The following is a 13,819-nucleotide window of genomic DNA, read 5'->3' on the forward strand; positions in this document are numbered from 1 at the left end:
TTTTTAATCGCCCAAAGCCGGCAATTGCTGGCTAACGGAAACCCTGACACACGCACTCATCATGAACACCCTTGGTTATTACATAAACACTCAGCATATAACCGCCCAGAAGACACACATACTCGTAGTCTCCTATTCACATAATCACCTACGTATGCACTCTGATAATGATATTCCTAGCTTCTAATCTACTACTATGCATTCATGTGTACAACATGCAGATTCATGCAATAGGTTAGAGATGATACTGAGTGAATAATCACGTGCTCTTACCAGACTGTGGGTATCATGCTCAATCAGTGTCATCATTCAGTTTTTTTTAAATGTTGCAGTTCGGCGCATGACTGATTTTGTTTGCTGACCGTTGCATTTTGCTGAATGTTAATGTAATTACAACCCACCCACGCATATATAGACCTAATATTTTCGGTACCTTATGTGGTTAGATAATTCCCTGTACTGTAGGTAGGTTTGTAAGTCGCTCTGGATAAGAGCGTCTGCTAAATGACTTAAATGTAAATGTAAATGTAGGTGAATTCACCTGGTGTACGTGTTCATTAGTGTAGCCGCTGCACAGGCAGGTATACACACAGCTGTCTCCAGAGTAGTGGTTCTTATTCATTCAGCTGCCACATTGGACCTGCCTCTATTCCCCTTAGCCTACCGCTCCTCCAGTGGGGGATGTGTGTGTGTTTGACAGCAGTTTTTTTGGGGGGGGTTGACCATACTAGACAACCCCATATGATTGGTCTTTTCCCAGTACCACTTGCGTGCCCCCCTCCCTCCCTCCCCCCTCTGCCCTCTCTCCAGCAGCAGTCAGTCAGTGGGCGCATTTCTCTGCCCAGGCATTGGTTACCCATGCCAGGTCTTATAACGCCTGGATAGGTATTTTTAAGTATCAGCTAAAAACATATGTCATAACAATCTCACCCTTGGCAGCGTTGGAAGAAAGCAGATGTTGCCGGTTTTCAGGAATACCGTATTTTTAACTTCCGATTCCTCTGCTCAGGTGTCTTTTTACGCCTTCTACGTTTAGGTTATAGCAATCTGGTACCTGACAACGCAGTTGATGACGTGGCATGCCACTATTGGTTGATGCATGCAACGTCTGAGCAGGGGAACGCGACCAGTGTCGGTCAGGGTTCCTGACATCACTCACTGTTTGCATCGATATAGAATTAACCACCAGGCTGCCTACAGGATTGCAGTATTTGCTTTCAGCTTTTTTAACCAGGACGGCCCGCCTCTCGTTCTCGGCTGCATGGACATATACAACGAGAGATAGAGAAACAGAGGATAGTAGGAGACGGCAAGTGGAGGAGAGGAGAGCTAGCTGCAGCAGGCAGGCAGATCCTTCTCTGTCTGGATTTAAACACGCATGTTTTCTGTGGAGAAGGAAATCTATTGTTGGATGTTTTTTTTCCTCTCTTGAGGCCCCTGTTCAGCGGCTGGACCGTGTGTGTTTTGGGAGCTGTGTGTGGAGGAAGGCCGTTTAACGGCTACAGGAGCGGAGTGCGAAGCTTGTGAGCGAGCCGAGCATCTGAAAGCCAGGGCAGGCCGGCTGGCTGCATTGTGTGCTTTGATGACCCCCGCTGTGTAGCTGCCTGCTCATCAACCCCCCTCCCTCTCTCTCTCTCTCTCTCTCTCCCTCCCTCTTCCCTCTCTCCCTCTATCTCCATCGCAGCGCCCGGCCCAGCCATGTTTGGCACGGAGTCCTCATGTAAGTACCGTATCGCCATCCTCCAGCCTCATCTGTCTTTCTCTGTGTGTTGTGTGTTGTCTGGTGTTACGGTGTCTGCTCGCTTCATTCTGGGCTGCTCGCTTCATTCTCTTTCCATCCCTCTCTTTTTCCCCTTTCTCGGTCGTTCGTGTTGTTTTCCTTGTTTCCTGTTGACAGATTGCTCGGCAAGAAAGCTGGGATCTACCATTTTGCATAAAGGGTCTATGATAGCTGGTTGTGATGGGAAAAAAAATCCATCTTTCTCCCTTTTAATCCCTTCCAACACCTTCCTTCCCTCCCCTCCTTTTTTCCAGTTTTTTAAATCCACAATAGTCTTCCTGCACGCCTCCATATTTATCCCAGATTTATCCGATTTATTCTGTTATGCATTTTATTCTCTTCTCACCTCTCTAAATGTAATGGCTTGGCTAGCTATCCTGAAATAGACACAATTACTGACACTCTGTGTGCATGTTATGTGTGCGTGCATTCCACGTGACATGATAGATAGATGGATAGATAGATAGATGAATGGATCATGTTTTTCTACAGTGAGCTTTAAGAACCCTCCTGCCATTGCAGGTAGTTCTCTTAGTCTCCGTCTCCATCTCTCTCCTGCTCGGTCAGGTGACATTGAGCGGGGTGAATGTAGGATTTCCACACGCTAAGGAACGCAGATGCTAGCATCGGGGGCTCTAAATTAACATCTTTCATTTGTAGTTCTGGTGCTCCCAACTTTTAAAAGTTAGGAGCACCAGAAAATATTTTGAGATATACCCTGTATTGGGCCTTTTATGTATTCGAGCTACTTCTGAAGCACATGTTGTGCCCTAGAGACTATGTAACAATGGAAATACATTTGTTTATTATAACAAGCCAAAATGTTGACACATACCAAGTCATTTGTGGAATATTATCCGTCTTTCTGTGGCCTCAAATGTTCGGATATAGCTTACTAGTAAAGTTACCAGGTGGCTAGCTAAGGAGGTAACATGACTGCACAAGGTGTAAACAAATGTCCCCCAAGCAGTTTTAGAACGGCCTGCAACATGGTTTATGTATGTACAATGCAGCTCACCAATCCCCCCCTGCAATAAGAAGAAATAAACATTGGGCTGGTAATATCTTTTTATCTGTTAGGGCTAAAAACAAGCCATTTTCCCTGTAGTAATGGTACAGCCGTGATGCCAATGAACATGTGTTCACTTTATATTTCAATAATTACAAGATGCTCCCAAATAAAACAAATCCAGGTCACAGTAAGTATGGGGTAACTGCAGCCCAATATGGCGACTGAGTATGGGCGAGTAGGTATGTCAAAAGGAGTGGGTGTGTGGAAAGCAAATCGGCTAATTTGGGAAGATTTGTTGCCACTCAAGACCATTTTGCCTGGCTGATTTGGGGTGCATGTTTTGCGTGGCTGATGACCAGTGCACCAGTATCAAGGTGCCTGCCGACCTGAGGTCGGGGCAGCTGTATCAGGGTGTCGCCGGCAGTAGCTAACGTGGCAATTTTTTTTTTTCCCATGATTTTAATTAAAGTAGGATAGCCACACAAGAAATAACTCATATTAATAACCAATAACAGTTTAAGTATGTATCAAGGGGATGAACGGCTTCAACACCGGGACATGGTGTCCTTAGTTCCCGCTTCCCGCAACGGCGTGGAAAGTAGCTACCTAGTAGCTAATTACAGAGTGATAGTCACAGGGCCTAAAATTTGGTCAGCTACTGTGGGAGGTAGATTCAAAAATCTACCAGCCACTCAGATTACCAGACAAAATATATTTTTTCTGCAAAAATGACACCAACAAAACACAAACGGACGAATCAAATTGTATTTTTCATATACACATGGTTAGCAAATGCTAATGCGAGTGTAGCGAAATGCTTGTGCTTCTAGTTCCGAGTAATATCTAACAAGTAATCTAACAGATTCACAAAGACTACCTTGTACACACAGATGTGAAGGGATGAATATGTACATGTAAATATAGGGATGAGCGATGGCCGTGCGGCATAGGCAAGATGCAATAGATGGTATAGAATCCAATATATCCATTTGAGATGAGTAAGGTAGGATATGTAGACATTATTAAAGTGTCGTTATTTAAAGTGACTAGTGATACCTTTATTAAATCCATTTATGAAAGTGGCAAGAGATTTGAGTCTGTGTGTTGGCAGCAGCCACTCTGTTAGTGATGGCTGTTTGATGGCCTTGAGATAGAAGCTGTTTTTCAGTCTCTCGGTCCCAGTTTTGATGCACCTGTACTGACCTCACCTTCTGGATGATAGTGGGGTGAACAGGCAGTGGCTTGGGTGGTTGTTGTCTTTGATGATCTTTTTATCCTTTCTGTGACATTGGGTGCTGTAGGTGTCCTGGAGGGCAGGTAGTCCCTGGTGATGCGTTGTGCAGACCGCCTTGCGGTTATTGTCGGAGCAGTTGCTGTACCAGGCAGTGATACAGCCCGACAAGATGCTCTCGATTGTGCATCTGTAAAAGTTTCAGAGTTTTGGGTGTCAAGCCAAATTTTTTCAGCCTCCTGAGGTTGAAGAGGCGCTGTTGCGCCTTCTTCATCACGCTATCTGTGTGGGTGGATCATTTTCAGTTTGTCTGTAATGTGTACGCCAAGGAACTTAACTTTCCACCTCCACTACTGTCCTGTCGATGTGGATGGGGGGATGCTCCCTCTGCTGTTTCCTGAAGTCCACAATCATCTCCTTTGTTTTGTTGACGTTGAGTGAGAGGTTATTTTCCTGACACCACACTCCAAGGGCCCTCACCTCCTCCCTGTAGGCCATCTCGTCGTTGTTGGTAATCAAGCCTACCACTGTAGTGTCGTCTGCAAACTTGATGATTTGAGTTGGAGGTGTGCATGTCATGGGTGAACAGGGAGTACAGGAGAGGGCTGAGAACGCACCTTTGTGGGGCCCCGGTGTTGAAGATCAGCGGGGTGGCCCGTCAGAAAATCCAGGACCCAGTTGCACAGGGCGAGGTCGAGACCCAGGGTCTCGAGCTTAATGACAAGTTTGGAGGGTACTATGGTGTTAAATGCTGAGCTGTAGTAAATGAACAGCATTCTTACATAGGTATTCCTCTTGTCCAGGTGGGACAGGGCAGTGTGCAGTGCAATGGCGATTGCGTCATCTGTGGACCTATTGGGGCGGTAAAGCAAATTGGAGTGGATCTAGGGTACCCGGTAGGGTGGAGGTGATATGATCCCTAACTAGTCTCTCAAAGCACTTCATGACAGAAGTAAGTGCCACGGGGGATAGTCATTTAGTTCAGTTACCTTCGCTTTCTTGGGAATTGGAACAATTGTGGCCATCTTGAAACATGTGGGCACAGCAGACTGGGATAGGGATTGATTAAAATATGTCCGTTAACCTCTCCGGGATATGTGGGGCCAAAAGCCAGGGAAAATGCAGAGCGCCAAATTCAAATAAATTACTATAAAAATCAGACGTTCATGAAATCACACATGCAAGATAGCAAAAGCTACACTTGTTGTGAATCCAGCCAACATGTCAGATTTCAGAAAGGCTTTTCGGCGAAACCGGTTCCAACTTGCATAATGTGACTACAAAATATCAGTTACCTGTAAACTTTGCCAAAACTACTTTTGTAATACAACTTTAGGTATTTTTTTACGTAAATAATTGATCAAATTGAAGACGGGATGATCTGTGTTCAATACAGTAAGAAAACAAACTGTAGCATGCTTTCTGGTCACGCGCCTCTATCTAACAGTACACTTCAAGTGACCCTCGTTCAAGATGGCCATACTTCTTCATTACACAAAGGAATAACCTCAACCAATTTCTAAAGACTGTTGACATCAGTGGAAGTGATGGGAACTGCAGGTCTCTTAGAAATCTGGATTCCCAATGAAAACCCAATGAAAAGAGTGTGACTGCAAAAAAAAATCAAATCTGAATGGTTTGTCCTCTGGGTTTCGCCTGCTAAATAAGTCCTGTTATACTCACAGACATGATTCAAACAGTTTTAGAAACGTCAGTGTTTTCTATCCAAATCTACTAATAATATGCATATCTTATCTTCTGGGGATGAGTGGCAGGCAGTTGAATTTGGGCATGCATTTAATCCGGATGTGAAAATGTGAAAATACTGCCCCCTGTCACCAAGAAGTTAACACACCAGCCAGCTGGTCTGCGCATGCTCTAAGGACGCGGCTAGGGATGGCGTCTGGGCAGGCAGCCTTGCAAGGGTTAACACGTTTAAATGTTTTGCTCACGTTAGCCATGGTGAAGGAGAGCCCACATGCTTTGGTAGTGGGCTGTGGCACTGTATTGTCCTCAAAGCGAGCAAATAAGTTGTTTAATTTGTCTGGTAGCAAGATGTCAATGTCTGCAACGAGGCTTGTTTTCTTTTTGTAATCCGTGATTGACTGTAGACCCTGCCACATACGTCTCGTGTTTGAGCCTTTGAATTGCGACTCTACTTTGTCTCTCTACTGATACTTTGCTTGTTTGATTGCCATGCGGAGGGAATAGCTACGCTGTTTGTATTCCGTCATGTTTCCAGTCGCCTTGCCATGATTAAAAGCGGTGGTTCGCGCTTTCAGTTTTGCTCGAATGCTGCCATCAATCCACGGTTTCTGGTTAGGGAAGTTTTAATAGTCACAGTGGGTACAACATCACCGATGCACTTGCTAATGAACTCGCTCAACGAGTCAGTGCCTACATCAATGTTGTCCCCAATAATGGCCCCGACAGAGATGGTCGCCTCTCTTCAGGTCCTTAGGAAACTATGCAGTAATTTAGTTTTTTTTAATGTATTATCACTTACATTGTTAGCTCAGAAAATCTCAAGTGTTATTACATACAGACGGGAAGAACAATTGGATATAAAAGCTACGTCAACTTACCAACATCACGACCGAGAATACGACTTTCCTGAAGCAGATGCTTTGTTCGGACCTCCACCCTGGATGTGGGATCTTATCCCAGAGGCCGATCCAAAACAACGTGGTCGCCGTAGGAGAGGCAGACGGAGCGGCCTACTGGTCAGACTGAGAAGGCGAGCACACCATGCACCGCTTCTGAGCATATTACTCGCCAATGTCCTATGTCTCGACAACCAGGTCTTCCAGAGAGACATTAGAGATGGTAACATTCTCTGTTTCACGGAAACATGGTTCACTCGGGATATGTTGTCGGAGTCGGTACAGCCACCCGGTTTCTTCACGCATCGCGCCGACAGTAACAAACAACTCTCTGGTAAGGAGGGCGCGGGTGTATGCCTTATGATTAACGACTCATGGTGTGATCTTAACAACATACAGGAACTTAAGTCCATTTGTTCACCTGACATCAAATGCTGACCGCATTATCTACCAAGAGAATTCTCTTCGATTATAGTCACAGCCGTGTATATCCCCGCCAAGCAGATACCTCGACGGCCCTGAAATAACTTCACTGGACTCTATGTAAACTAGAAACCATACATCCTGAAACTGCATTTATTGTAGCTGAGGGTTTTAACAAAGCTAATCTGAGAACAAGACTTCCTAAATTCTATCAGCATATCGAATGCGCAACACAGGCTGGTAGTGTACTCGACCATTCCTACTCTAACTTATTTTATACATTTTAGAATAAGGCAGTAAGGTAACAAAATTTGTAAATACTTTCCGAATGCACTGTATATGCGACCAATATGGACGCATTTAGAGCCTTGGCTAGCATGCATGCTGTCTTAGGTTTGATATATCACCATTGTTTGGATGCGTGTTTATAGATTAAAAAAAAAATTAAGAAATTATTTAGCAAATCCGTTAAAGTATTACCACAAAGAAAATATTATTATTTATTTTCAAATATATTCTCTGTCTGGGCATAGTTGTGGGGAATTTACACGCACGCACGCACGCACGCACACACACACACACACACACACACACACACACACACACACACACACACAGTCCTTTTGAGGAGCTGTCACACTGATCTGCAGGTGGTTTGCTGTTCCAGCTAATCTATTTGTGACCCCCAGTCCTATGATGCCCCTGAATCTACCAGCACAATGACACAAGTCATATCCACAGCTGTGATCTAATATAAACTGTTGTGGTCACAGTACCAAAGTTAGACTACTTCTTTCTCTCTCCAGAAAGTCAGATTAGAGATTGCGTGCAACAGTCTAGCAGCAAGCAACCCTTTCTGTTACCAGTTTCCCTGGCTTCTAAACAGAGAGCGGAGTTGGGTGGACTTATCATGCATCAAAATGCTGCTTCCTCCTATCATATCATCTGAATTGAATCTTTTCATTTGAGAAATTGTATGGTGGTTTAGTGGATAAGGATGATCTGTTATCTATCTGAAGATTTGATTTGATCAAACAGTTGAGTCCTGTTCCGCAGGGTCTCGCTAAAGGTCATTCAGACTTGTTGTTGTTCTGAAGAACAGTGTAAGTCTGTAGCCAAAAGGTGCATCAGTGGAGGGTCATTACCTGCCCTCCATTAATGAATTACTACAATGCTTTGTCTACCTGGTGTGATGCAGAGTCGGTGAGTTGGTCAGCTAACCAACATACTCTAAAATAGCCAGCATTATGTCCAGATGAAATGTGTGTTATGGGTGAATGTTACTGCTGGTAAGATATTATTCCAGTAGAGGCCCACTGTCTGCTGATTTGTTTCGGGGCTCATATTTATCCACCTGTTGCTGGTATACTCGGTCATGTTCTCTTATTTACGTTCCTATGGCGATTGCTTTGTGGTGGCGAGCATGGTGGCGAGCATGGTATCTTCCATTGTCGCATGGCTAGGTTTTTGCTTGGACTTTTCAGTGTCTGTGGTGGCTGACAAACTGCTTGGTCATTTTAGTTTCAATTTTACTAAACCTGAATCAGAAGCAACACACATCAGACACGTTTATGTTTTTTTACTACAAACTCAGACTCACATGAACTACAGACTACCTAAATTGCATACCGTCTTCAAATACTAGCTCTAACAGTCACAAATAACTACATAGCGGACACAATTTACCACACACTGTCACAACAAACTACAGTGTTTGGCCTATAAACAGGCAGGGTTGGGGAGTAACAGATGACAAAAAAACAAACTGTAATCCATTACGTTAATGGCAAATACAGTTGAAGTTGGAAGACAGGGAACTTTTACTAGGATTAAATGTCAGGAATTGTGAAAAACTGAGTTTTAATGTACAATTGATGTCGGAAGTTTGCATACACCTTAGCCAAATACATTTAAACTCAGTTTTTCACAATTCCTGGCATTTAATCCTAGTAAAAATTCCCTGTCTTAGGTCAGTTAGGATCACCACTTTATTTTAAGAATGTGAAATGTCAGAATAATAGTAGAGAGTGATTTATTTCAGCTTTTATTTATTTCATCACATTCCAAGTGGGTCAGAAGTTTACATACACACATACACTAGTATTTGGTAGCATTGCCTTTAAATTGTTTAACTTGGGTCAAACGTTTTGGGTAGCCTTCCACAAGCTTCCCACAATTAGTTGGGTGAATTTTGGCCCATTCCTCCAGATAGAGCTGGTGTAACTGAGTCAGGTTTGTAGGCCTCTTTGCTCGCACACGCTTTTTCAGTTCTGCCCACACATTTTCTATAGGATTGAGGTCAGGGCTTTGCTATCAGAAGCTTCTAAAGCCATGACATCATTTTCTGGATTTTTCAAGCTGTTTTAAAGGCACAGTCAATTTAGTGTGTGTAAACTTCTGACCCACTGGAATTGTGATACAATGAATTCTAAGTGAAATAATCTGTCTGTAAACAATTGTTCTAAAATATTACTTGTGTCATGCACAAAGTAGATGTGCTAACCGACTTGCCAAAACTATAGTTTGTTAACAATACATTTGTGGAGTGGTTGAAAAACAAGTTTTAATGACTCCAACCTAAGTGTATGTAAACTTCCGACTTCAACTGTATATTGTAATCAGATACAGATACTTTCGAAAAAATATACTGAGCAAAAATGTAAACGCAACATGTAAAGTGTTGGTCCAATGTTTCATGAGCTGAAATAAGTTCCCTGAAATGTTCCAGAAACATAAAAAGCTTATTTCGCTCAAATTCTGAGCACAAATTTGTTTACATCCCTGTTAGTGAGCATTTCTCCTTTGCCAAGATAATCCATCCACCTGACAGGTGTGGCATATCAAGAAGCTGATTAAGCAGCATGATCATTACACAAGTGCACCTTGTGCTGGCGACAATAAAAGGCCACTCTAAAATGTGCAGTTTTGTCACACAACACAATGCCACAGATGTCGCAAGTTTTGAGGGAGCGTGCAATTGGCATGCTGACTGCAGGAATGTCAACCAGAGCTGTTGCCAGAGAATTGAATGTACATGTTTCTACCAAATGCCACCTCCAACATCGTTTTAGAGAATTTGGCAGTACGTCCAACTGGCTTCAACCACATACCACGTGTAACCACACCAGCCCAGGACCTCCACATCTGGCTTCTTCACCTGCAGGATCGTGTTAGGGGGAGCTGAGGCGTATTTCTGTCTGTAATAAGGCCCTTTGTGGCACACGTACAGTATACACAGGTACGTTGTTAGGTTTGGGTATTGACTGCTGCTCCTCTTTCGTGGTTTCATTTCAATGGCCTTTTGCACTATACTGTAGAGTGTAGCGGTTTCTATGGGAAATGCACCTTAGAATGGTGGATGTACAGAGGGGATACAGAACAGCACCAAAAGGAGGCTGAATATGTTGTTTGTGTTGATTTTTCGAAGGTACACTGTTTTGGTAAAGAATGAGCTGACTACAGCCACACAAGTCTGACCAAATGGTCCAAGCCACCTTACTTTTGCTGTGATAAGTCTATTTTACCCCTTGGCCATCATATTAGACTGAATCACTTGCCCAGCTGAGATATAGACCAAGAAAACTCATCTTATAATGGCGTCCTTGTGTATGTATTGTGCGAGGCACTGCATTTTTTTGTGGTGAAGGTGACCTGTAGTTAAAGACCGAGTGGTATTGATTGATCGATCTCTGCCTCAGTATGCAGCTTTGGCATGAAAGACTGCTGATATCATATGGTTAGCAGTTAAGATGGACACCACTACAATATACTCACATAGTGTGATGATGCTCATGTGAAGGCCATTACAATATACACTACAGTTCAAAAGTTTTGGGTCACTTAGAAATGTCCTTGTTTGGAAAAAAAGAATGTCCGTTTAAAATATCATATTGATCAGAAATACAGTGTAGACATTGTAAATGACCATTGTAGCTGGAAACTGCAGATTTTTTTATGGAATATCTACATGGGCATACAGAGGCCCATTATCAGCAACCATCATTCCTATGTTCCAATGGCACGTTGTGTTAGCCAATCCAAGTGTATCATTTTAAAAGGCTAATTGATCATTAGGAAACCCTTTTGCAATTATGTTAGCACAGCTGAAAACTGTTGTTCTGATTTTAAAGAAGCAATATAACTGGCCTTCAGACTAGTTGAGTATATGGGGCATCAGCATTTGTGGGTTTGAGTACAGGCTCAAAATGGCCAGATACAAATAACTTTCTTCTGAAACTCGTCAGTCTCTTCTTGTTCTAAGAAATGAAGGCTATTCCATGCGAGAAATTGGCAAGAAACTGAAGATTTCATACAATGCTAGTACTACTCCCTTCACAGAACGGCGCAAACTGGCTCTAACCAGAATAGATAGAGGAGTGGGAGGCCCCCATGCACAACTGAGCAAGAGGACAAGTATATTAGTGTCTAGTTTGAGAAACAGACACCTCACAAGTCCTCAACTGGCAGCTTCATTAAATAGTACCCACAAAACACCAGTCTCAATGTCAACAGTGAAGAGGCAACTCAGGGATGCTGGCCTTCTAGGCAGAGTTGCAAAGAAAAAGCCATATCTCAGATTGGCCAATAAAAATAAAAGATTAAGATGGGAAAAAGAACACACACTGGACAGAAGAAGATTGGATAAAAGTGTCATGGACAGATGAATCGAAGTTTGAGGTATTCGGATCACAAAGAAGAACATTCGTGAGACGCAGAGAAAATGAAAAGCTGCTGGAGGAGTGATGCCATCTGTCAAGCATGGTGGAGGCAATGTGATGGTCTGGGGGTGCTTTGGTGGTGGTAAAGTGGGAGATTTGTGCAGGGTAAAAGGGATCTTGAAGAAGGAAGGCTATCACTCCATTTTGCAACACCATACCATACCCTGTGGATGAAGCTTAATTGAAGCCAATTTCCTCCTACAACAGGACAATGACCCAAAGCACAGCTCCAAACTATGCAATAACTATTTAGGGAAGAAGCAGTCAGCTGGTATTCTGTCTATAATGGAGTGGCCAGCACAGTCACCGGATCTCAACCCTATTGAGCTGTTGTGGGAGCAGCTTGACCGCATGGTACATAAAGAAATGCCCATCAAGCCAATCCAACTTGTGGGAGGTGCTTCAGGAAGCATGGGGTGAAATCTCTTCATATTACCTCAACAAATTGACAACTAGAATGCCAAAGGTCTGCAAGGCTGTAATTGCTGCAAATTGAGGATTCTTGACAAAAGCAACGTTTGAAGGACACAGTTATTATTTCAATTAAAAATCATTATTTATAACATTGTCAACGTCATGACTATATTTCCTATTAATTTTGCAACTCATTTCATGTATGTTTTCATGGAGAACAAGGACATTTCTAAGTCTCCCCAAACTTTTGAACGGTAGTGTAGATGCACTTACTGAAAATCGACGGGGACGCCCTTCTGGGGAAGGACACAGGTGAAAATCCATAGGGTCCAAGGTGCGACAATGAGAAAATGTTGACCTAGGTCAAAGAATGGAGATCGGTACTTAAACCTGAAAAGCCTATGAGCAGACTGTGGCCTTGGACAGTGGCTGGTAGAACACAATCCACACACTCGCTTAGGGATGCCAAGTGAAAGATGGAATAATATGCTTCTCAGCGGCTAGTAGCTGCTCTGAAAGGATCTTTAGCACAATAGATGACATGTCCTAGAAGGAGCTAAAGGCTTAGAGACTGGGTCGAAGCAACGTGCCTTCACTGTTCTCGGGGCCGTCAGACCTGAAGGCGGGAGAACGTGGTTGTCTGCCCCCATCTCCTAAACTATCTCGAGGATATACGATCATCATCCTTGTCATCCCATAACTCGCCTTCGCCTGACATGTCGTCAGGTAATTGGGAAATGGCATGCAGTGTGTGGTAGAGGAGAAACCAAACTCCATTATAAACTGGGTGGATTGAACCCTGAATGCTGATTGGCTGACAGCCGTGGTATATCAGACCGTGTACCATAGGTATGAGAAAATATTTATTTTTCCTGCTCTAATTACGTTGGTAACCAGTTTATAATAGCAATAAGGCACCTCAGGGGTTTGTGATATTTGGCCAATTTACCACCGCTAAGGGCTGTGTCCAGGCAGTCCGCTTTGCATTGTGGCTAAGAACAGCCCTTAGCTGTGGTATATTGGCCATATACCACACCCTCTTATTGCTTCAATAATTTCTTGTTTAGGTAGTTAGCTACACAAGCAAATCAATTCATTGAAAAAGCATTTACAATGTGGTACAAACAATGCGTGCACTGTCAATGGGAGAGTAATTAGCTAGCTAGCTGGTAGCTGCTCTTAGCAACGCTAGCATTTACATACTACTATACTGAACAAAAATATAAATGCAACATGTAAAGTGTTGGTCCCATGTCTCATGAGATAATATAAAATGTCACAGAAATGTTCCATATGCACAAAAAGCATAGGAGAAAAGCAAGATAATCCATCCACCTGACAGTGTGGTATATCCAGAAGCTGATTAAACAGTATGATCATTACGCAGGTGCACCTTCTGCTGGAGATAATAAAAGGCCACTCTAAAATGTGCAGTTTTGTCACACAACACAATGTCATAGATGTCTCAAGTTTTGAGGGAGCATGCAATTGGCATGCTGACTGCAGGAATGTCCACCAGAATTGTTGCCAGAGAATTGCATTTTAATTTCTCTACCATAAATCACCTCCAACGTCATTTTAGAGAATTTGGCAGTACCTCCAACCGGACTAAACACCGCAGAACACGTGTAACCATGC

At 43.2% G+C, this 13,819-nt stretch overlaps 1 protein-coding gene across 5 annotated transcripts in view; it reads left to right on the plus strand.

Moving 5' to 3' along the window:
- Window positions 1-13,819, plus strand: part of LOC118400973 (suppressor of tumorigenicity 7 protein homolog) — an 80,665-nt gene that overhangs the window by 35,614 nt on the left and 31,232 nt on the right. For 3 of the 5 annotated variants that reach the window (XM_052474727.1, XM_052474728.1, XM_052474729.1), the window contains exon 2: window positions 1,685-1,720. The exons of the other annotated variants lie outside the window; for them this stretch is intronic. In XM_052474727.1, coding sequence (XP_052330687.1) covers window positions 1,685-1,720 — 36 coding nt within the window. The remainder of the gene's footprint in view (window positions 1-1,684; window positions 1,721-13,819) is intronic. 5 annotated transcript variants of the gene reach the window in all.

Source organism: Oncorhynchus keta, chromosome 22, assembly GCF_023373465.1.
Source record: "Oncorhynchus keta strain PuntledgeMale-10-30-2019 chromosome 22, Oket_V2, whole genome shotgun sequence".
Classification (NCBI taxonomy): Eukaryota; Metazoa; Chordata; class Actinopteri; order Salmoniformes; family Salmonidae; genus Oncorhynchus; species Oncorhynchus keta.